The sequence below is a fragment of the Mesitornis unicolor genome, unplaced genomic scaffold, assembly GCF_000695765.1.
Source record: "Mesitornis unicolor isolate BGI_N332 unplaced genomic scaffold, ASM69576v1 scaffold28609, whole genome shotgun sequence".
Taxonomy (NCBI): Eukaryota; Metazoa; Chordata; class Aves; order Mesitornithiformes; family Mesitornithidae; genus Mesitornis; species Mesitornis unicolor.
Genome location: NW_010208371.1, coordinates 1942 through 20415, shown reverse-complemented (window position 1 = coordinate 20415; position 18474 = coordinate 1942). Strand labels below are relative to the sequence as shown.

The 18474-nt window shown below is 50.9% G+C and overlaps 1 protein-coding gene across 1 annotated transcript; it reads right to left on the bottom strand.

Moving 5' to 3' along the window:
- Nucleotides 1-4832: 4832 nt before the first annotated feature.
- SCARB1 (scavenger receptor class B, member 1) lies at nt 4833-17302 on the bottom strand (the record flags this gene model as incomplete). Its single annotated transcript, XM_010192491.1, has 12 exons — nt 4833-4958; nt 7269-7415; nt 7894-7945; nt 8360-8433; nt 10129-10247; nt 10913-11079; nt 12994-13106; nt 13696-13791; nt 14129-14332; nt 14764-14905; nt 16559-16716; nt 17201-17302. Coding segments are annotated over 12 exons (1500 nt in total), but the record flags the coding sequence as incomplete, so codon positions are not given.
- Between the last annotated feature and the right edge of the window lie 1172 nt (nt 17303-18474).

The window sequence follows — 18474 nt, the reverse complement described above, 5'->3', positions numbered from 1 at the left end:
CGGCCCGCCGCGGCCCCACAGCGCCCCCCGGCGGCCGCGCCGCAGCGCTGCAGCGCCTGGACCACCTCCTCGGGCTTCTGGGCAAGTCCAGCCTACGGACCGCGGCCTGGTCGCCCCCTTGGCGAGCTGGGCTGTATCACTGCTGTTTCCGTGACAAAACAGCCCGAGCCCAGGACAGGGGACACAGCCGGGCAGGGGTGAACCAGCACGGGAAGCTGCTGGGGTCAGGTTTAGCTCCTGTGCTGGCCCTGCCTAGCAAGAGGGACAGAGGTGTAACAGGCCAAGTGTTGCTTACCCGTCCAGAAAGTCACAGGGCTGGCCTAGGTTTGGTTTCATAGCACCTAGCAATGGTTTCCAGTTCACAGCAGTATCCTTACCACAGGCAATGCAACGCGACCTCTGGTATAAGAGAGACCAGGGACCCCCCACATTCGGTTCGTCCTTGCCAGAGGCACCAGCACTGCCCCTTTTGGCTCTTCTTGGAAGCAGGGAAGGTGTGGTAGACAACTACTGACCACTATCAACCAAGAATATCCCTGGGCTGCGGGCTTCCTTTCCACTAAAGAGTGAGCCCACCCACTCACCCACCCACAGTTCAGCCCCAGATCCCCCACGACCCCATTTCAGAAACCTGCAATATTTTAATCGAAACCTCCTAAAGCCATCATTACTTTCACGATTTCACACAGATTCCTCCATCCCAAAAGCACAAGCATCTGCATTAACGCCCCAGGATGGGGTCAAGCTCCTGTCAGCTCCCTCCCTGTGTGCAGAGCGAGGTGGTGGCCCCCCAGCGCCCACAGAGCATGGCCAGAAGAGCTGAGCAGGCAGCAGGGACAAGGAGCTGAGTGACAGGTCAGATGTAACACCACATTTTTTGGCAAGGCTGAACGCCGTCACCTAAGGACAGAGCCAGCAGGCTAAGTAACAGGGCTCTGGACTGGAATCACTGGAGCGCAAGGTCATGGCACAGAATTGGGGCTTTAAAAGCCACCGCTGTGCTCTCCAACACAGGCAAAGGCTGGAGAGATCCTGGGCAGGCTCTGGGTACCCCGGGAAGAGACATCACTGAAGTGACAGCCCCAGAATTGATTTGTGGTCTCGTCCAGTCACATCAAGTGGCAATAAAACCGCTAAGAGGCTTCGGGAGAGCAAGCCCCAACCACGTGAGATGAACGGCGGCTTTTAAAGAGATCACTAAATCCCATCAGTGCTACATATACAAACCTCATTTATTTTAAAGGCTCCCATTAAAGCGCCTTTTATTCCTAGCAACGGGCAGCTTGAAATTGCAAAATAACTTCTCGGATCAGCCAGCAACCGTCTCCATTCCTGCCGGCCCACGCGCAGAGAGGGGCTGTGGCCAACGCCGGCCCCTTGGGGACGAGGGTTCTTGGACACTGTGGTTCGGGTGTCTGGATGAGGGCTCCTGTGCCCCGGCGCGGGAGCGCTGGCGCGGCAGCACCGGCCCGTGGCTTTGCCGTGGTGCGCGGGGACCCCGCTGGGTTACCCAGGACGACTTCACCTTCCAGAGACCTCTGGGGACCCAAAGCGGGTCTCGCCCGCAGCGCTGACGTGTCCCAGTGGGAACATGCTGGGGCCGGCGGCTCAGGCTTCGGCGTTGTCCTGGCTCGGGATGCCGGCGTCGCGGAGGAGCGGCGTTGTTTCGGAGGAGGGGGACGGTTTGCTCTGCATGGCGGGTTTTTGTCGGCGGTGCCTCTCTGGGGAGTAGAGGACAGCGTTTACAGCCACGCTCGGCGGTGGCACCGTGGTCACACCTTACAGCGCGGGTGTCACTGCATCCCCGCCTGGGTTGTGTGTGCCCCAAAAACCTCTTGGACTTTAACATGGCCAAGAAGCCTGTCCTGAAGGCTGCTTAAATTGAAAATTGTTGTCTCCCCTAACAAATCACTTCCATTCCTGCCCACCAACGCTTGTATCACCCCCTAACACTCGTTTTTGGTGTCACCACATGGGAGGAGTTATGGGACAAAGTCAGCAGGAGGGACAGCATCAGAGAAGATGAAAGGGAGACGGACGGGATCTTCAACAGCTCAAAGAGCCCCAGTCCCCAGCTGCAGCAGAGGCACAGACAGCGCCCGTCCCCAGGGCAGCCTCTGGGGAAGGTGAGAGATGGAAGCTGGCGCCTTCTGACACCAAGAAGGAGGCTCCTGCTCCACCCAAAGGTTTACATCCACAAAAGAGGTTCACCACCCTCAACGTTGGAGTCAGGCCTGCCTTCGAGCAAAGCACACGGGCACTCTGACCCTAAATCATGCACAACCCCCAGGAGAAAGCAGCAGTTAACAGCAGTGAGTCACTCCTTACTGCTGGCGGCAGAGACACCCATCTGCCCTGCCCTGGCACCTACAGACACTTGCTGAGGACTTGCACCCGAGGTGTTGTGGAGGGACTGCAAGGCTCATCCAACTTTGACTTTTGCCCACTGCTTCTTCTGTATGGACACCAATGATGCCACGAGAAAGGTATCAAAAGTGACTACAGAGTTTAGGTCAGGAGAGATAGTCAGGGAAAAGAAGATGATTAATATTCAAGGATCACCACCTCCAAGCTCAAGGGTAGTCCAGCCCAACAAGCGTCCCAAGTCAGACAAAACCACCAGCAGGCCTATGCGGATGAACAAGGAGCTCCTAGCCAAACTCAAACGCAAGAAGGAAGCATGCAGAAGGTGGAGGCAGGGACAGGTAACCTGGCAGGAACACAGAGGCACTGTCCCAGCGTGAGGAGAAGTCAGGAAAGCCAAAGCCAAACTGGAATTGAATCTGGCCAGAGATGTCAGAGGCAAGAAGGGCTTCTGTAAGTAGATAGATGACAACAGGAATACCTGGGGACATGTGGGCCTGATGCTGAATGAAGCAGGGAACCCAAGAAACCAGAGAAAAGTCTGGAGCAAAGATGACATGCTATTGGCAGAAAAGAATGAGGCCAGAGAATACCTAAGCAAAGCAGATACACCTAAACCCATGGACCCTGAGGGGATGCACCAAGTGCTAAGGGAGCTGGCAGACGTTATTGCCACTCCCAATCATGTTTGAACAATCATGGCAATTAGGAGAGGTGTCCAAAGATGTAGGGAAGTGTCATGCCTATCCTGAACTTCAGGAAAGAGAAAGCAGGGATCTACAGGCCAGCCAGCCTTCCTTCAGTCGCTGGGAAGGCAACCGAGCAGCTGATCCTAGGAACCATTTCCAGACACATGAAGGACAGGACACTAATCAGTAGCTACTGTGGCTTTACCAAGGGGAAATCATGCTTGGCCAACCTAATAAACATTTATAATGAAATGAATGGCTTGGTAGAAGATGGGGGAGCAGTAAATACTGTCTACCTTGACCTCAGTAAGGCTTTCGACACTAAGATCTTCATAGAGAAGCTACAAGGCATGGGCTGGATGAGCAGACAGTGAGGTGGATTGAAAACCAGCTTAACAGCCAGGCCCAGAGGGTCATGACAAGTGACATGAAGTACAGTCAGAGACCAGTAGCTCCAAGTGTGCGCCAGGGGCTAATACTGGGTCCAACCCTGCTCAACATCTTTATTAATGATCTGCGTGTTTGCTGATGACACAAAACTGGGAGGTGTGGCTGCTAACACCAGAGGTCCACGCTGCCCTCAAGAGGGACCTCCACAGGCTGGAGAAACCTCAGAGGATGTGCAAGGTCCTGCACCCGGGGCAGAACAGCCCCATGCACCAGTACATGGTGAGGGCCACTCAGCTCTTAAGCAGCTCAGCAGAAAAGGACCAGAGGGCCTTGGTGGACATCAAGTTGAACATGAGTGAGCAGTGGCCATGTAGCAAAGGCAGTTAACTGTGTCCTGGGCTGCATTAGGAAGCAGGTCAAGGTGATCCTTCTCATCTACTCATCACTGATGAGGCCACACCAGGAGCACTGTGTCCAGTTCTGGGCTTCCCAGGACAAGAGAGATGGTGCTACTGGAAAAAGCCCAGCAAAGGGCCACTGAAATGCTTGAAGGACTCTCACACCAAGAGAGCTTGGAGAAGAGAAAGCTCAGGGGAATCTTAACCAACGTGTACAACTACCTGATGTGATGTCTCAGTGGTGGCCAGGGACAAGACAAGAGCCAGCGGGCACAAACTTCAACACAGGAGGTTCCATGGGGACATTAGGAAACACTTTTTCTTTTTTTTAATTTACTGTGAAAACTGTAAAAACTGGAACAGGGTTGGCTGGGGAATGTCCATCCTTGCCCATCTGGACATGGTCCTGGGCAACCGGCTCTAGGTGGCCTTGTTTGCGCTGGGGGGTTGGGCTAGATCACCTCGAGAGATCCCTTCCAACCTCACCGTTTCAGGGACTTTGTGATCCTGTAATACAAACCCAGATATTTTATACATCAGAAATCCCCTCCTGAAAGCCGCTCCGTTGAGGGTCCCTGCGTGCAGGAGGGGAGCGACCCCCACCAGTTGACTGCTGCTGTTACTCTCTACCCATTCAAAAACTTACCTCTCGATCAACAACGGTTGGAAAGGGATGGAAATAGGGCAAGACAAGTGTTATCCTCACACCAGTACTACTTTTCATCCCAATCCCTGCTACTATTATTAGGGCTGTAAATCAGGTGCACCGGGGGAACAATAAGAACAAGCCCTTGCAGCCTGGTTAAGTGTGAGTTTTAAGACCTCTAAATTGCCCTGAATAAAGCCATGAGACAACATCATTACATCAACGCTTGCCAAAAGGGCACGTCGGGTAGATGTGGACAGTAAATGCTTCCATTTGATTGGTTTTTACGCAAAGTTTAATCAAACAAGATGAGAGAAAAGCAAGTTACCTTGACTGGGTATCCACCTACAGTCTGGCTTCTCGCAACACCGTCCCCTTAACCGGAGGCAGCTTTTTGGCTGAAGTGGCCTGGTTGGCCTTATTACTGTCTGAGTTCTTTTTATTGCTACTCCAAAATAAAGAGCATTTTTCCTAGAAGACAATCAGGCTAGTTTATGGTGCACTTCGACATGAATTTCAGGAGGGTTACCAAATTTAGGAGGAGATTTTAAAAATCACTGTTGAACTAGAATCTAGTTATTAATGAAGATTTCCAAATTTGGGTAAAACTAAGTCCTAGTTAAGATTTTGGTCAGTGTCAAGCCAGTTTTAAAACGGTCTGTTGGCCTTTTAAACACATCACTACACAGGCTTTAGGCCACGTTAGCGGAGGAGAGGTACAACGTGGCTTTTGGGCACATTTTGTGCCTCTATGGGTTAATAATTTTTTCAGAACCGCAGGTCCAACAGATGCATTTCAAACTGGCTCCACTATGAACTAGACTAAGATTTAGGCATTTCACAGTACCTCATCCGGATTGGGTTTAGAGCACAGCGCTCCCTCCAGGAGCCACAAGCTGCTCCAGGGAGGAACTGGGTTGAGGGACACCTTCACACCAGCAGACACGTGAAGGTGCGGACCATGTACCCACTCAGCGTCCCCTCCAACACCACCTGTGGCTTCTGGAGGGAGGACTGTGCACGATTAAGCAATCATCGCTAGATCAGCAACACTTCAATCAATCCAGGAACACGCCTTGGCTGCAAATCGCTGTCTTCCGATTTACAAGCTCTTATCTGTTCATTAGGCAGATACTTTCATGTGTTGTTGCACAGCTTCCTTAAGAGATTTAAGGTTACAGACTTCTTAATCACTTTCCAGGTAGTCAGGCACTTTCTGAGGTTGATTTTCAGCTCTAGCACTTCGTGACACTTTTGGCTGTGCCCCCAAATGCAGCTGGCTTATGCCTGGGTTTGGGATATTTCACAAGCAGATATTCAGTTGACTTGAGTGAATTTAAAATCCAGCTTTTCTTCCTGACCCCTTCTGGCACGGCTGAGGCTCTGTGATACCATGAATTAAGATTTGCACAAAGCAGAGCCAGGAAATGCCAGCCCAGGGCCACATGAGGTCTTAGAAACAGCTGCCCAGCAAATACTGACATTTTTCAGCTACTATGCAGCAGAGTGAAGTCCATTTGCCAGCGACCACTTGCATTTGCGGAAGGTTCAGCACACCCACACCCTGACCATCTCAGGAGCACAGCAAGGGTTTAACACTGAGCCCTCAGCCCTAGCATCGCTCCCATCCTGCAGGGAAGTGCGTGGAGGAACAAGGGGATTTGGGATCATGTGTTTAAGTCAATTAAGCAGTTGTAGGCTTGGATGAAATCCAATTACGTGATACTCCGAGAACCCTGGCACTGTTTAAGGTGGGTTTGCGTTAGCATTTCAGTAAGTGCGGTTACAGGAGGTTGAGCAAATGCAGCCCCTGGCACATGCTCTCCCCTTGGCCCACTCTCATCCCCTTTTCATCCTCACAAATATCCTCTTCACTTCTGTGCCTTTAGAGCCAGCTCACATCATCTGCCTGGAGCGCAAAACTAAATAAGCTTGTTTTGATATAGGGTAGGGCAGGGAGCTAGATCTTCACTTCAAGAGCTAAAGCTTTGAGAGAGATTAGTGTTATCAGATGGATGCTTTGGAGCTGGAGCCACAGATCTCCATCAAGTACTTCAGCTGATTTATATTCTGCCCTTACAGTTCAGAGCAGACTCATGTGGAGCCAAGCGCCCTCACAGCCCTCCCCATTGCAGGCCAACTTCTGCCCAGCCACCAGCTCCCTGCAGGCTTCAAAGCTCTTCACATCTCAGTAAGCCCAGATCCACAAAGACCCAGAGGGTTTAACTTCCAGGGCTATTTGGAGTAGTGTGCAGGGAAACAGTGAGTTTCAGGAGGAAAAAAAAAACAAAGAGTCTGGTCTGGGTTGAGAGGCAGCCAGTGTCTGTGCCCCTTCTGCAAGAACACAGCGACTGCGTTTCGTTTGTGAACAAGCTGTGCTCAAGTAGCTGCATCCCCTTGAGAAGGCTCGGTTCAGATTGGAAAACTGCTGGGACCCTGCAGAGATGCAGAGATTTGTGCAATGGCACAGACCTGCTGCTTTCCACATCTGTGCTGATGAGCGAGGCTTGCTCTTTCATTAGTGGGATGAGCTGAGAAATCCCTCCTCCTACAGGAGCCCACTTCCATCACTGTTTGCACCGAGATGGCCAGGAATGCTTTTATGTTATCTACTTCCAGCCCAATTTCTAGATGGCTGAGGAAGTCCTGCTGCTACATGCTGGCACCATTGCCATCAGCCAATGTTTCCTCAGGAGCATTAGACTGTCAGCCCAATCTACAGCAACTGATTAAGTCTGATTTGACTAACAGCATTTCCTATTAGACATCTTAAGTTCTTACCTGACTCTGTGCCATGAGTACAGCTGCTGAGATAATGAGCGGGACACTCAGCCCAAGGAGGATATACTGCAGGTAGTCCAGCAAGGACGGCAGCAGCACCAGGTTGCTGTAAAACTGCTTTAGGACTGCACCTTCGATGGATCCGCTCTGCTCAAAGAAAGCAAAGCTATCAGTGGCATTTCCCTCCCATCCAGGGCTGAGACTCACCAGTGGTGCAACTCCTCTCCCCCCACCTCCCAGCACCAGTTTGGTAACTCGTGCATGATTCAACCAGGCTAGAAGTTTGTACTGAATAGCTGGCATCAGCTGGACATGCACACAGCTGCAGACTGCACTCCCTGGCCCACATTACCATGGGGATGCTGGCAGCTCTGTTCTGGGCCCTATTTAACCCCACACCTAAGACAGAGCCAGCGGTTTACCAAGTATAGTGCAGGGACTGTTCAGCTCAGAGGGATTAACAACATAGCCATGTATTGCAAAGCCTTCTGTTGGTGCTTAATTAGTCTGACTGGCTTAAAGCTTTATCCAAAGTGGAGTTTCCCCAGCCCTGGGTGATGGGGAAGCAGTTTCCCCACTCCAACAGGAGAGGCTCTGCAGAATCAGGTCAAGGAAGGCAACTCACCTCTGCAAACCAGAGCAGCGGCAGGACCACTGGCTTGATGTTCCCTGTTTGCCTAGGGGGGGGGAAAAAAGAAAGAAAGAAAAAAAAAAGAGAATAGGCATTTAGATTTTTGGTTAATCAGGCCAAAACCAGTGTCACAACTCTTCCTAACAGGACAGGTCTGATGCAAGCATAAGGAGGCAGCAATTACTGCTGCTTCAGTGAGCTGCTCCCTGCCTTAAGGGACCAGGTCCAACTCAGGCCTTTCATGCAAGAGGAGAGCCTACACTTCTATTTGTGCTTAACTGCCTGACAACAGCAGTGAGTGCCATCCCAAACCTGAGCATTCCATCTTCTGCAACTGAGATAACTGTAATGTCAAAGCTACTTCATCCCACAGGAGAGTAAACTCTGCAGCGACCCCAGCATCAGCAGCACACCCTGCCCAAGGAGGGGAGATGGCCATATCTAAAAGGTGAGTACTTACATTATCCCGGGCACCTTCCTTATGTACAGGTTCAGCTGGAGCTTGATGGAGCAATTCATTGGGATGCCTGTCATCTGCACAGGAAGAGATCAACCGGTTGATCAGCACAGCCAGCATTTGTCTGCAGAGCTTTGCAGAAGAGCAGCCCTTTGCTTCCCATCACAGCTACTCTGGGTGCCACCTTCCAGAGCAATGGATTGGATCATCCAGAGATCCACTGCAGCCACCACACACAAGACCAGGAGCGTGGCTGCGGTTTCCACCAAAGCACAAGCATTGGTTAACCAGGCACTGGTCCTCAGACCCTGGGGATGACTCATGGAGGGACAGCACTGTCCCCATGGCAGTTTGCAGTCTGTCCCCTTCCCTCAAAGGCCACCAGCCAGTGAGGTTGTTGCACACAGCAGCAGGCAGAAGGGAGCTCGTCCCTTGTGGTGGTCTGAAGGCACAAAGCTAACCTGAACAGACCTGGCTGCTGCAGAAAGCAGCAGCACACATTCAGTGGGCAGACAGCATGAACCGATGAGGTGCTGTGTGACCCAGAGCTTGCGGGACTGAACCTGGACAAGTTCAAGTTACCAAACAATGTGTGCCAGCTGTAAGTGACTCCCTAGGCAGGGCGTTTCAACTGCAATTTCAGTGCTTTCTGAAGCCCGATGAGCCTCTCCTGTTATTCATCCTACCAGCAGCAGGATGGAAACACATTAATGCAAAAGATCCCTGCACCCAGGAAAGGGCAAAACACCTCTCATAACTAGGAACCAAGAGCCACTGTCCAGCCACACCCTAGGACCATGGAAACACCACACTTCAAAGCTGGTCTTATGGACACCCATTAAGGCATTGGTTTCTCATGACACTGCAGTTTTGCAACACATTTTTAAGGGCAGAGTGTTTTTGTTGGATTGCCCTTGTTTGCATTTAGCAGGCTGCAGCTAGATAAGAATATAGTCAATTGTACTGTTATCAGTAAATATTTTATACTGTAATAAACTTAATTAGATTTCCATAACTGTGATAAGAAAAGCAGAGAGAATCCAATGCCTCGATAAGAAGCACAGCTTACCTTATCAAGAGGGGGATTGGATTCTTGCTTGAGGAAACATCACTGAATATTTGGATGATCTGACCACATGCAGCACAGGCCAGAAGACCCCAAAGTCCCCTCCCCATCAGCAGCTGGGGCAAGGATGGCTCAGGACACCCCAGCTCATCACCACCGGAGCGGTGACTTCACCCTTAGCTGTAGATGCACACGAAGCGTAACACTGCGACAGCCCAGTGGAGAAGTAGCCAGATAACAAAGCTGAGAGAGTAGAAGCTGCCACCCCCAGAATTATGGCAATAGCTTCAGCTACAGAGGGGTCTTCAGACTGTGCCAGTCACGGCAGAACACGTTTGCAGACGTGGGGCATAACTTAGTTGCTGCTGGATACACCTCCTGGTGCTATGGACCTGAGTCAGTGGAAGGAATTCGATTGCACTTATCAAAACAATTATGCTTATAATTAGTTCTGCAATTCTCTAGAAGCCACACTAATTATTAAATTAGTTTACGGCTTTGACATTTTTATCTGCACATGTCCTTGTCAGTCTTTGCACTATGGAACCTGCTCAAATCAGTGCCACGAGAGCAGAGCCAGGCCACCACGCAGCCAGGGGCGGGCTCCCCCCACCCAGCCTGGGCTGGACCCCCGAGGTGAGACAAAGGTCCCCCGTGGGGTGAACCCAGGCTCCTCCATAGGATGAACCCCCCCAGGCTCACTCACCGGGTGCACGTCAAGGAAGAGCTCGTGCTCGTCCTTGCTGGGGTGGAGGCCTTCGACGGCGTCCACCAGGGCTGGGTCAGCGTTGTAGAAGTGAGGATGGGAAATGAACATCGGTGCGTCTAGACGGGAGCAAAGACACCTTGAGCTCATTCAAGCCGTCTGAGAACTTCTGTTGAGTTTTTTTAAGCCATTACAGCATTTGTTCCGAACAGGCTTTTATACTTTTTCTCCTCCCAACCACAAAGCTCCTTCCCTCCCCTCCCTGCAGCATATTCGCTCTGGAAGGGTTACAAACCAGTGTTTAAGCCATGCTCTGCCCCCACGCACCACCCAACGCCATGGCAACTTGCTGTACCCAGACACAGGTTAGGACACGAAGTCTGAATTCTCCCTCCTGCATGACCTGCACTCAGCATCTAAAGTAAACATTTAATTTAGCAGTTACACAGCCTGCCTCTTCCTAGCCTTGCTCCCCTGCCTGCTCCCTCCCCAGCACAGGGAACATAACGCTCCCACCATATCCCTAAGCATTCCCAAAACACCAGGCTTTCACAGGGCTGTGGACCAACAGGGCTTCAGCACAAGGATTTCCCCTCCTTTCCCTCCTTGCTGAGAAGCCTGTGGGAGTGCAAGCAAGAACACTGCACACACAGACCCCGAGGCAGTGCCTTTTAGCAACTCAGCAGATAGCAGAGCCGATTTTCCTGACAGCCAAGCTCATATATCACGGCCCTACAGTTCATTTTTGACACGGCAGGGAGGGTCCTGACAGAAAGGGACATACTTAGCCTACAGGAACTGATGTTCTGGATGCCGGACTGCATGCAGGGGCAGAAGCCTTCGTTGGGTGCATAGTCCGTGCCATTGGCAAAGAGAGTTTTCGGTGCCACAAAGCGATAGGTGGGCACACCCTTGAACTTCCCAGACTGCTTGTACACCAGTGTCATGGATCTGGAAGGGTTTCAGTGGAGAAGGATCAGGATTAGCCAACAAGGTTCCCAGCCCAGAACCAGAGCTCTTATCTTTGCTGGATAAGATGCAGTTGCAAAGTAACTTAGACTTTGAGATCAAGATAAACACTCAGAGTAGTGCTTTGGATGGAAAATGAGTATTTAAGCCTTTTGCTTTCCATGTTTTAAGCACAGATAAAGGGCTGGTCAGGACTAGTTATGGAGAAAAACCACAGGCTTAGCAGTCTATTTGCAGTATCCAGAGGAGATATGATTGAGGGCATGCAGTAACCCCCAGGGCTGCTCTCCAAGAGATAACACTCTCTTTGTGCAAGCTTTGGCTCCTAGGTCAAAGTGCTCTGTCACAGAGGATGGACATCAGCTAAACCTCTTTTGCAGCACAACCCCAGCACACAGGCTGTCAGAGGAGTGGAAAATTTCACCTTATGAGCTATATTGCACAGCAAGATATTTCTCCTGATACAACAAGCTATCAATGTTATGCTGCATTATTGCTACCAGCTGGCCAGGACAGATGCAAGTTTCCAGGAAGGAAGTTTGCTTCCCTCACATGAGACTTGCAGGGATGCAGACAGCCTGGGCAAACCAAGGGCGATGCTTATCCGTACAGCTGCTTTCTAGCACCAGGACCAAGGATGGAGGATCTGGGGCACGTTCAGCAGTTACATGCATGCCTCTTGGTTGTGCTCACCTTCCAGCAGAGAGGCAGAAGCTGCTGCAGCACAACCGCAGGATAAAGCCTTGCCTACCTTGAGGGACATCCAGGCAGCTGCATCTCAACATCAGCTGCACTTATCATGCAAACGGCACAGGAGATGAGCCATCCCATGCCATTCCCTGCAGCAAGGCAGATATGCTTTTAGTCTAAGAGCTGATGTGACTCCTTTCTAGCCAGCTGGGCTAGCAGAGGGGCTGAGATCTGGAGAGAACAGACAGCAATGCCTGGTGAAGAGGCAAAGCCTCTTCCTCCACAGCACTGTCCTGTGGGAACTGCCTGCACTGACAAGAAACCAAGCTTGGTTTCCTCCACTTCAGTTTACACCTTGTCTGGAAACATGATCTGTTCCCTAGAAGATTTCTGTAGTCTGACAGAAACAGGTACATGAATTTGATTGACAGATGTGTATCTGATCACTGGTAAACTTCTCTAAGTCCTTGGCTCCAGATCACTGGTATTTGCTGATGTCCCTTGTGTAGAGGAATTCCTGCACTAATACCTGGTTCAGCTGACTTTGCTTGTTCTGCTGAAGAGCTCTTTGTTCTCTATTCAACACGAGCACTGGCTTGTTTTCACAGCACTGTCTATAAAGCCTGAATTAACATTATCTCCCCCAAGCTGGGGAGAGGTTTTAGTACCATGCCTGCCTGCTGGCCTCAGGGAGTTTCCACACAGGGTACTTTAATCCCCATGCGATCAGCTAAGGTTAGGCTATCCTATGCAGGACAGACATGCACAGAAGTGCATGAACTAGGCAGTAAAAAAAAGCAGCAGCCTGGAAATGATGGCACAAGCACCACCCGACATTATTTCTGCAAGTATTTGGTCAGCTGAAATAGTTCCGCAAATGGTTAAGGCTGCATTTCCTTATGACAACTCCTACTTCTCCCTCTCAACTCCCCCATCTTATCTGGACTGGTTATTTTTCTACTGATTCAACATGGGCCAGTTAAGACTTCTCCAGTGACCTGGAAGGTATTTATGAATACCGTAAGACGCTGCTAATTAGACAACAGCACTGTTTGCACAGCTCTGATACCGCAGGACTGAACTGCGGCCGAACTTTGGCTACAGAAACTCATCCCGAGCCCTCTGTGTCACTGCACGGGTGCCCTGGGTGCACTGGACAAGCGCTGCATCTCCTGCACAAGGACAAGCTGGCAGCCATGGCCTCACCTGCAGGCGTCGGGGCTGTAGAACTCCAATGACGTTGGGGACATGAACGGTGGCCACATCTCCCCCGAGGTCCCGTTGATCATGTTGCACTGGCTGCTCCCCCAGTAGTCCACCTGCGGGACAGACACAGAGAGAGGAGGTCAGAAGGACAAGCTTGCTGCAGAGTTGGCTTCCACCCCTGCGGGGGACATCCACCACTCCACACTGCTTCCAGAGGAGCTTGGGATGGCAACACTAAGAGCTTCAAAGATCTTTCCCATTCAAACATCGGCCCAATTAATGCAAAACCAGGACAAGATCCTCCTGCCCCAAGCACTCTCACAGTGTTCATCTGTAGATTCAGTTGATTTTAATTAGGAGTGGAATTCCACATGGGAAGAATAAGCACCCCTTTAACAAGGGTATTTAAATAACATCATAAACACAGGCCGCAGGAGCCTTCAACTTCAACCACTAGAAGCAACCAGCTCCATCAGCATTTCAAGGGAGTCCAAGTGATACTGATGAACTCAACGCTTCGTGACAAGCCTCACGGCATATGGCATATGGCTGCCTTCTGGCAACTGGACTGAAGTTAAAGTCCCACAGCAACTTGCCTTCAAATCCGTAACTTAGAGATACAACAGCACTGAGAGCTTTCAGTTCATCTTGCTTTAGATCAGGCATTGCCCCTGTACTGGGGGTTTGCTGCCCGACACTTACCTCCTTTAGTCCATTCCATGAATCCACCATGTGGACTTTACTGATGTCCTTCATGCCGGTGTTCACCGTGAACAGTCCCGAATCAGAGTTGTTAAGCTGCAGAGAGAAGAAACCAACTTTTAATCCATGACATGTAGCAAGACTGCAATATGTTAATGACTTGACATGCTTCCTTAGCTCTCGGAATACTTCACACTGGAAGCTACTGAACTTTTACTTATTTCATTCACCAGTGACAGCTTCCAACGCACACACTTCTGCTGGAAGGGAGAATCAAGGCAGCCTCACACAACCGCTATCAGCTCAGCCTTACACAACCACCACCAGCTACACACAGCTACTCTGAACGGTTTGTGAGGGGGACAGCCCAGACACTCAATCCAAAGACCAATATTGCTGTGATTTCAGTGTTCCCAAGCGACAGTTTACTCACCTCTATAAATAAGCCAAATTTCCCCTTGAAAGGGATCAGGCCAGGAACAAACGCATTTACTGTGTCTATAAGAGAGTCTTCATACCCCCACATGATCTCCCCCACTGTCCGGTTCATGAACGCCTCCTGTTTCAGGCCAGCCAGGGCTCCACTCAGCAAAAGCTTCATAAAGTTTGGCAGGTTCTCCATCATCACAGCTGCCCCCTGGGAAAGCAAACAAACCTCTGAGACAACAGCCCCATCATTACCAAAGAGGTAGCGATGCATCTTTGGTGCTCAGCAAGGTCCTCTGCTGCACCAATCTCCATTCCTGAAGAAATCCTTTGGACAAACCGAGGTTCACCATTTATTCCCACTTTGGGAAGAAAGCAGTTGAGGGCTTGTAGGCTTCATCTCCCCAAAGGACACTCAGACAAGGTTGCCATCCAGCTACTCTGCACACACTGCTTTTGGAAGGGTAACAGGCTAACATGACAACGAACACCCAGAAAGCAGAAAACTGCATTTTATGAGCTTAACCACTTCATGCTTTGATTATCCTTATTAAGGGCAAAAAATGCTTTGAGTCAGCATCGGGCATCATCACCCTCCCCACAAGCACAGAAGCTGGTACCCATCCTGGAGCAAGTTCTCACCATCAACAACATGTTTGGCACAACGATGTACTCCTCTTCAGTGCCGTTGGACCTGTCTGGCTCGAAGAAAAGTTGCCGGTATTCCAGAAAGGAGACAGTGTCGTTGTCATGGAATGTGATATTTGTCTTATACCTGTATTCTCTGCAAAAAGATGAGAAAGATCATTATAAGCTTCCCCCACCCAGTGCTCCTGTGGCACAAGGATGGGCTGCACAGGCCTGGGCTTGCTTCTGAAGAGCAGAGGAGACTGAACCCAAACAAGAAGCCATGGGACAGCAGGGACTGGGGAACAGGCAGTGCCAACCTCACGTCCCAAGCAGGGTTAGTGTCTAGCAGGAGGAGATAGCAGCCTGGGTGTGAGGCACCCCGACAGATGGGATCCTGTAGCAATTTGCTAACTCCAAGTGTTTCTTTCCAGCTGACAAGCAACATAACACAAAAACACAAATTCACAATGTAGCTTCGCCTATGGGCATTGAAAAGCTTGGTTCTATCACAGACACACCCAGGTAAGCTAACCTGCACCAAGCCCCACCCCAAAACCACTCCTAAAACAAGAGAAGACCAAAAACAGGATGGCACAAGCCCCATGAATGAGCCCACATGGATTTGCCCCACAGCTCCCTGATGAGCTTTCCAGGCTCAGTGCAGCTCAACCCTCCACGCAGCATCACAGCTCTCCTGCTCCCCAGGGCTTGGGGTCGTGCACAGCGCCCAGCGCCGCTCCGTGCCACGGGGGCAGCCCAGTCCTATGGGGGCTGCAATGTCCCACAGCAGCACCAGCTTGTCCCCAGCATCGCGAGCCTGTTGCAGCTCCTTAGGAAGCTGAAGCTCAACCATCATCCTTCATTGTGGAGCCCCTGTTTTACAGCCCACACTGGGAAAGGGCGCTAATCTTGCTCAGAGGCAACACAAGAACACTAATAAGCTTTGCCCCTTTGTTTATTCTTATTTATGATAAGTGAAGCCTTTCCCCCAAGCCAAGTGACTGACGTGGTCACGACATACAGAACCCACATGGATTTATGGCGTGACCTAGCAAGCCCAGGGGAAACAAGGGCATATACATACTGCCAGGTTTCCCCACAGCACCAAACAGCTTTGGATTAAACCAGTAATCTTCCCACATGAGCTTGCTTAGGCTGCTGACCTAACTTTGCCTACATGTGTAGGCACTGATGTGTTGAATATTGCTATTTATGGGGGAGTTCACATGCTCAACTCAGCATCAACCATCACTTCACATTTTGGGTCCGGAGAAGCATCTGGGGCTTCAGTCACCATCCTCAGCCATGGCAAACAGCCCCAGCCCTGCTGTAGGCAGGCACAAGCAAGTCCATACTGGTTCTCATCACCAGAGCATTAATTTAAGGCAGATTCTGGGTCTCACTTTAGAAAAGAGGTCTGAGGCCAATCCATGAATTTTGATATTGAGGTGACTCCAGCTCTGGAGTTGGACTCTCAAACGCACAGTGAAAATGAAACACCTCTCACACCTAAGGTTGGACCACATCAGCTCGGGCCTGGCTGCCAAAAAGATCCCAGCATGGGAGCGAGCTCCACAACTCAAAGCACAGAGCAGCCTTATCAGCCCAGCAGCCAGAGGCCCTACTTGTGGCTCTAGCAAAATCAAAGCAATTAGAGCACATTTGGGTCGCTTTAAAATCCTACGCCCCTGGCCTCGCACCAAGTCTGCTAATGCTGTGTCCTCCTGCCAGAGGAGTCAGCCAGAAGCCTGGCAAGCAGCACGGTGGCCAGGCTCACATCCTAGCTGGACCACAAGCGGTACCTGACCTGTAAACATAAGGTCCACGTTGGTTCACCACTGGCTTCGCTCCCCGGAGGATCTCCTTGGGGTTCAGCACTTCGAAGAAGTACACCGACATGTAGAAAGGCACGGGAATGTCTTTCCACATGTTGAAGGACATGCTGCTGGGGTTGATCCTGACGTTCTGCAAGGAAAACAGAATAAAATTAAGAGTAAGAAGACAACTCTTGGGCTTTGTTCAGCAGCTGAGCGCATCCACCCCCAGCTCCACATCGGGCCCAGCCGCAGGCAGCAGATCCAGCAGGGGCTCTCCAGATGATCCAGGCACATTACGCAGACTGAAAGCAAGCCAGGTCTAAATCGAGAACTCTTATGTATCAAAGCATCAAGTTCACGCCACAGGATGTCTGTAGGCTTATTTATTCAGACTCAACTTTCCAGATCCTACCCACAGGGTTTTGGAGCTGCTTTGATGTGCTGGAGGCTTGCATGGAACTAGATAACCCAGCACTGAATTATTCACAGCTCCACACGTTTCATTTGCCTGGCACAAACAACCCTGTCCCAAAGGCCTCCGCTCATCTGCCACCTTTGGCAGCTGCAACGCATCCAGAAGTGGATGAGGGCTGGCAGCAGTGGCACACCCACATGTAAAACTGCTTGGGTACCTGCAGGGATGTCCCAAAAAGCAGGCAGAGCACGGGGATGGCGAGCCAGCTGTGTCCCGACAGCGCCATGCAGGACACCTTTGCCTCCTCGCAGCTGCCATCCTGCGGTGACTCACGGCTGGTCATGAGGCAGGGGGGTCAAAGGCAATGCACAATCGTGGTTTCCATATCACGGGCCCGTTTGCTGGGAAATGCTGGCCAGAGCTCAACCATGACTTAAACCCTCCCCATCCAGGGGCTGACAGCTGGGCACATCTGTACACTCCTCCCTGCCTTACGGACAAGAGCCTGTTCGTTCTTTAACGTGCTTTATTTTGGGCGTGTTCCACCGTAATCTGCTTTCTTCTGCAAGTGCAAGCCCTCGCCATGGTTAAATAACTCAGCCAGTTTACAGGAGCAGGTTTGATCCACTAATTGAAGGCTTTATCCTGCTGCAGCTCAGCAGCCCCACAGCAGCTCTCCTGCCCTGCAGCAGCTCGAGCTGACCGTTGTTGCCACAGGGGGTTGAGAAGGAAAGCTGTCGGAGGCTTCTCATCTTTTTTTAGCCATTTCATGGCAAGGCTGTGCCAGCAGCAAGGCTTTGCAAGCCCCTCGCTCGAGCCCAGATCCTCAAACCTAAGCAGACATCTCCACAGTGTGGTATAACCCACCCAGCAAACCCTTCCCACCTCAACACCCCTGCTGCTGGCTGACAGCCTCAAGGATTTCATGGTAAAAAGAGCAGTCAGAGGATAGGATTTTATTTACCCTGCTTTATAATCCCTACTCCTGAGTTTTCAGTAGTCTGAACAGCAACATCTGCTTTCCTTTACTTGCTTATTCTGTATCGCACTCCTGGGATCCCCCACTGCATATGCATTTATTTAATACATACACAGTCAGATGGAGCTGCATCCCAGCTCCCCGCATCCCCTATTGCATATGCATTTATTTAATACATACACAGCCAGATGAAGCTGCATCCCAGCTCCCTTGCTGCCTTTCTCAGTCCTCTCCCACCCAGACACAGCAGCTCAAGGTACCCCACAGGTGCCGCTAAGCAAGACCTACTTAACAGGGCAGCCTTAATATTAAGCTATTGCAGGTCAAACCAAGCATGGTCATATGTCTGAAATAAAAACAGGCTGTTTTTTCTCTTAGATGGGTTACAAACTGTCACTGAGAAGTCTGGCTCCTCCTGACCACGCTGCTCTGTTCCTGAGGAACCAAAAGGAGCTGGGGCTACTGCTCATCTCCTCCAGGACCAGACCAGCAGCAGCTCCATCAGCACTGCC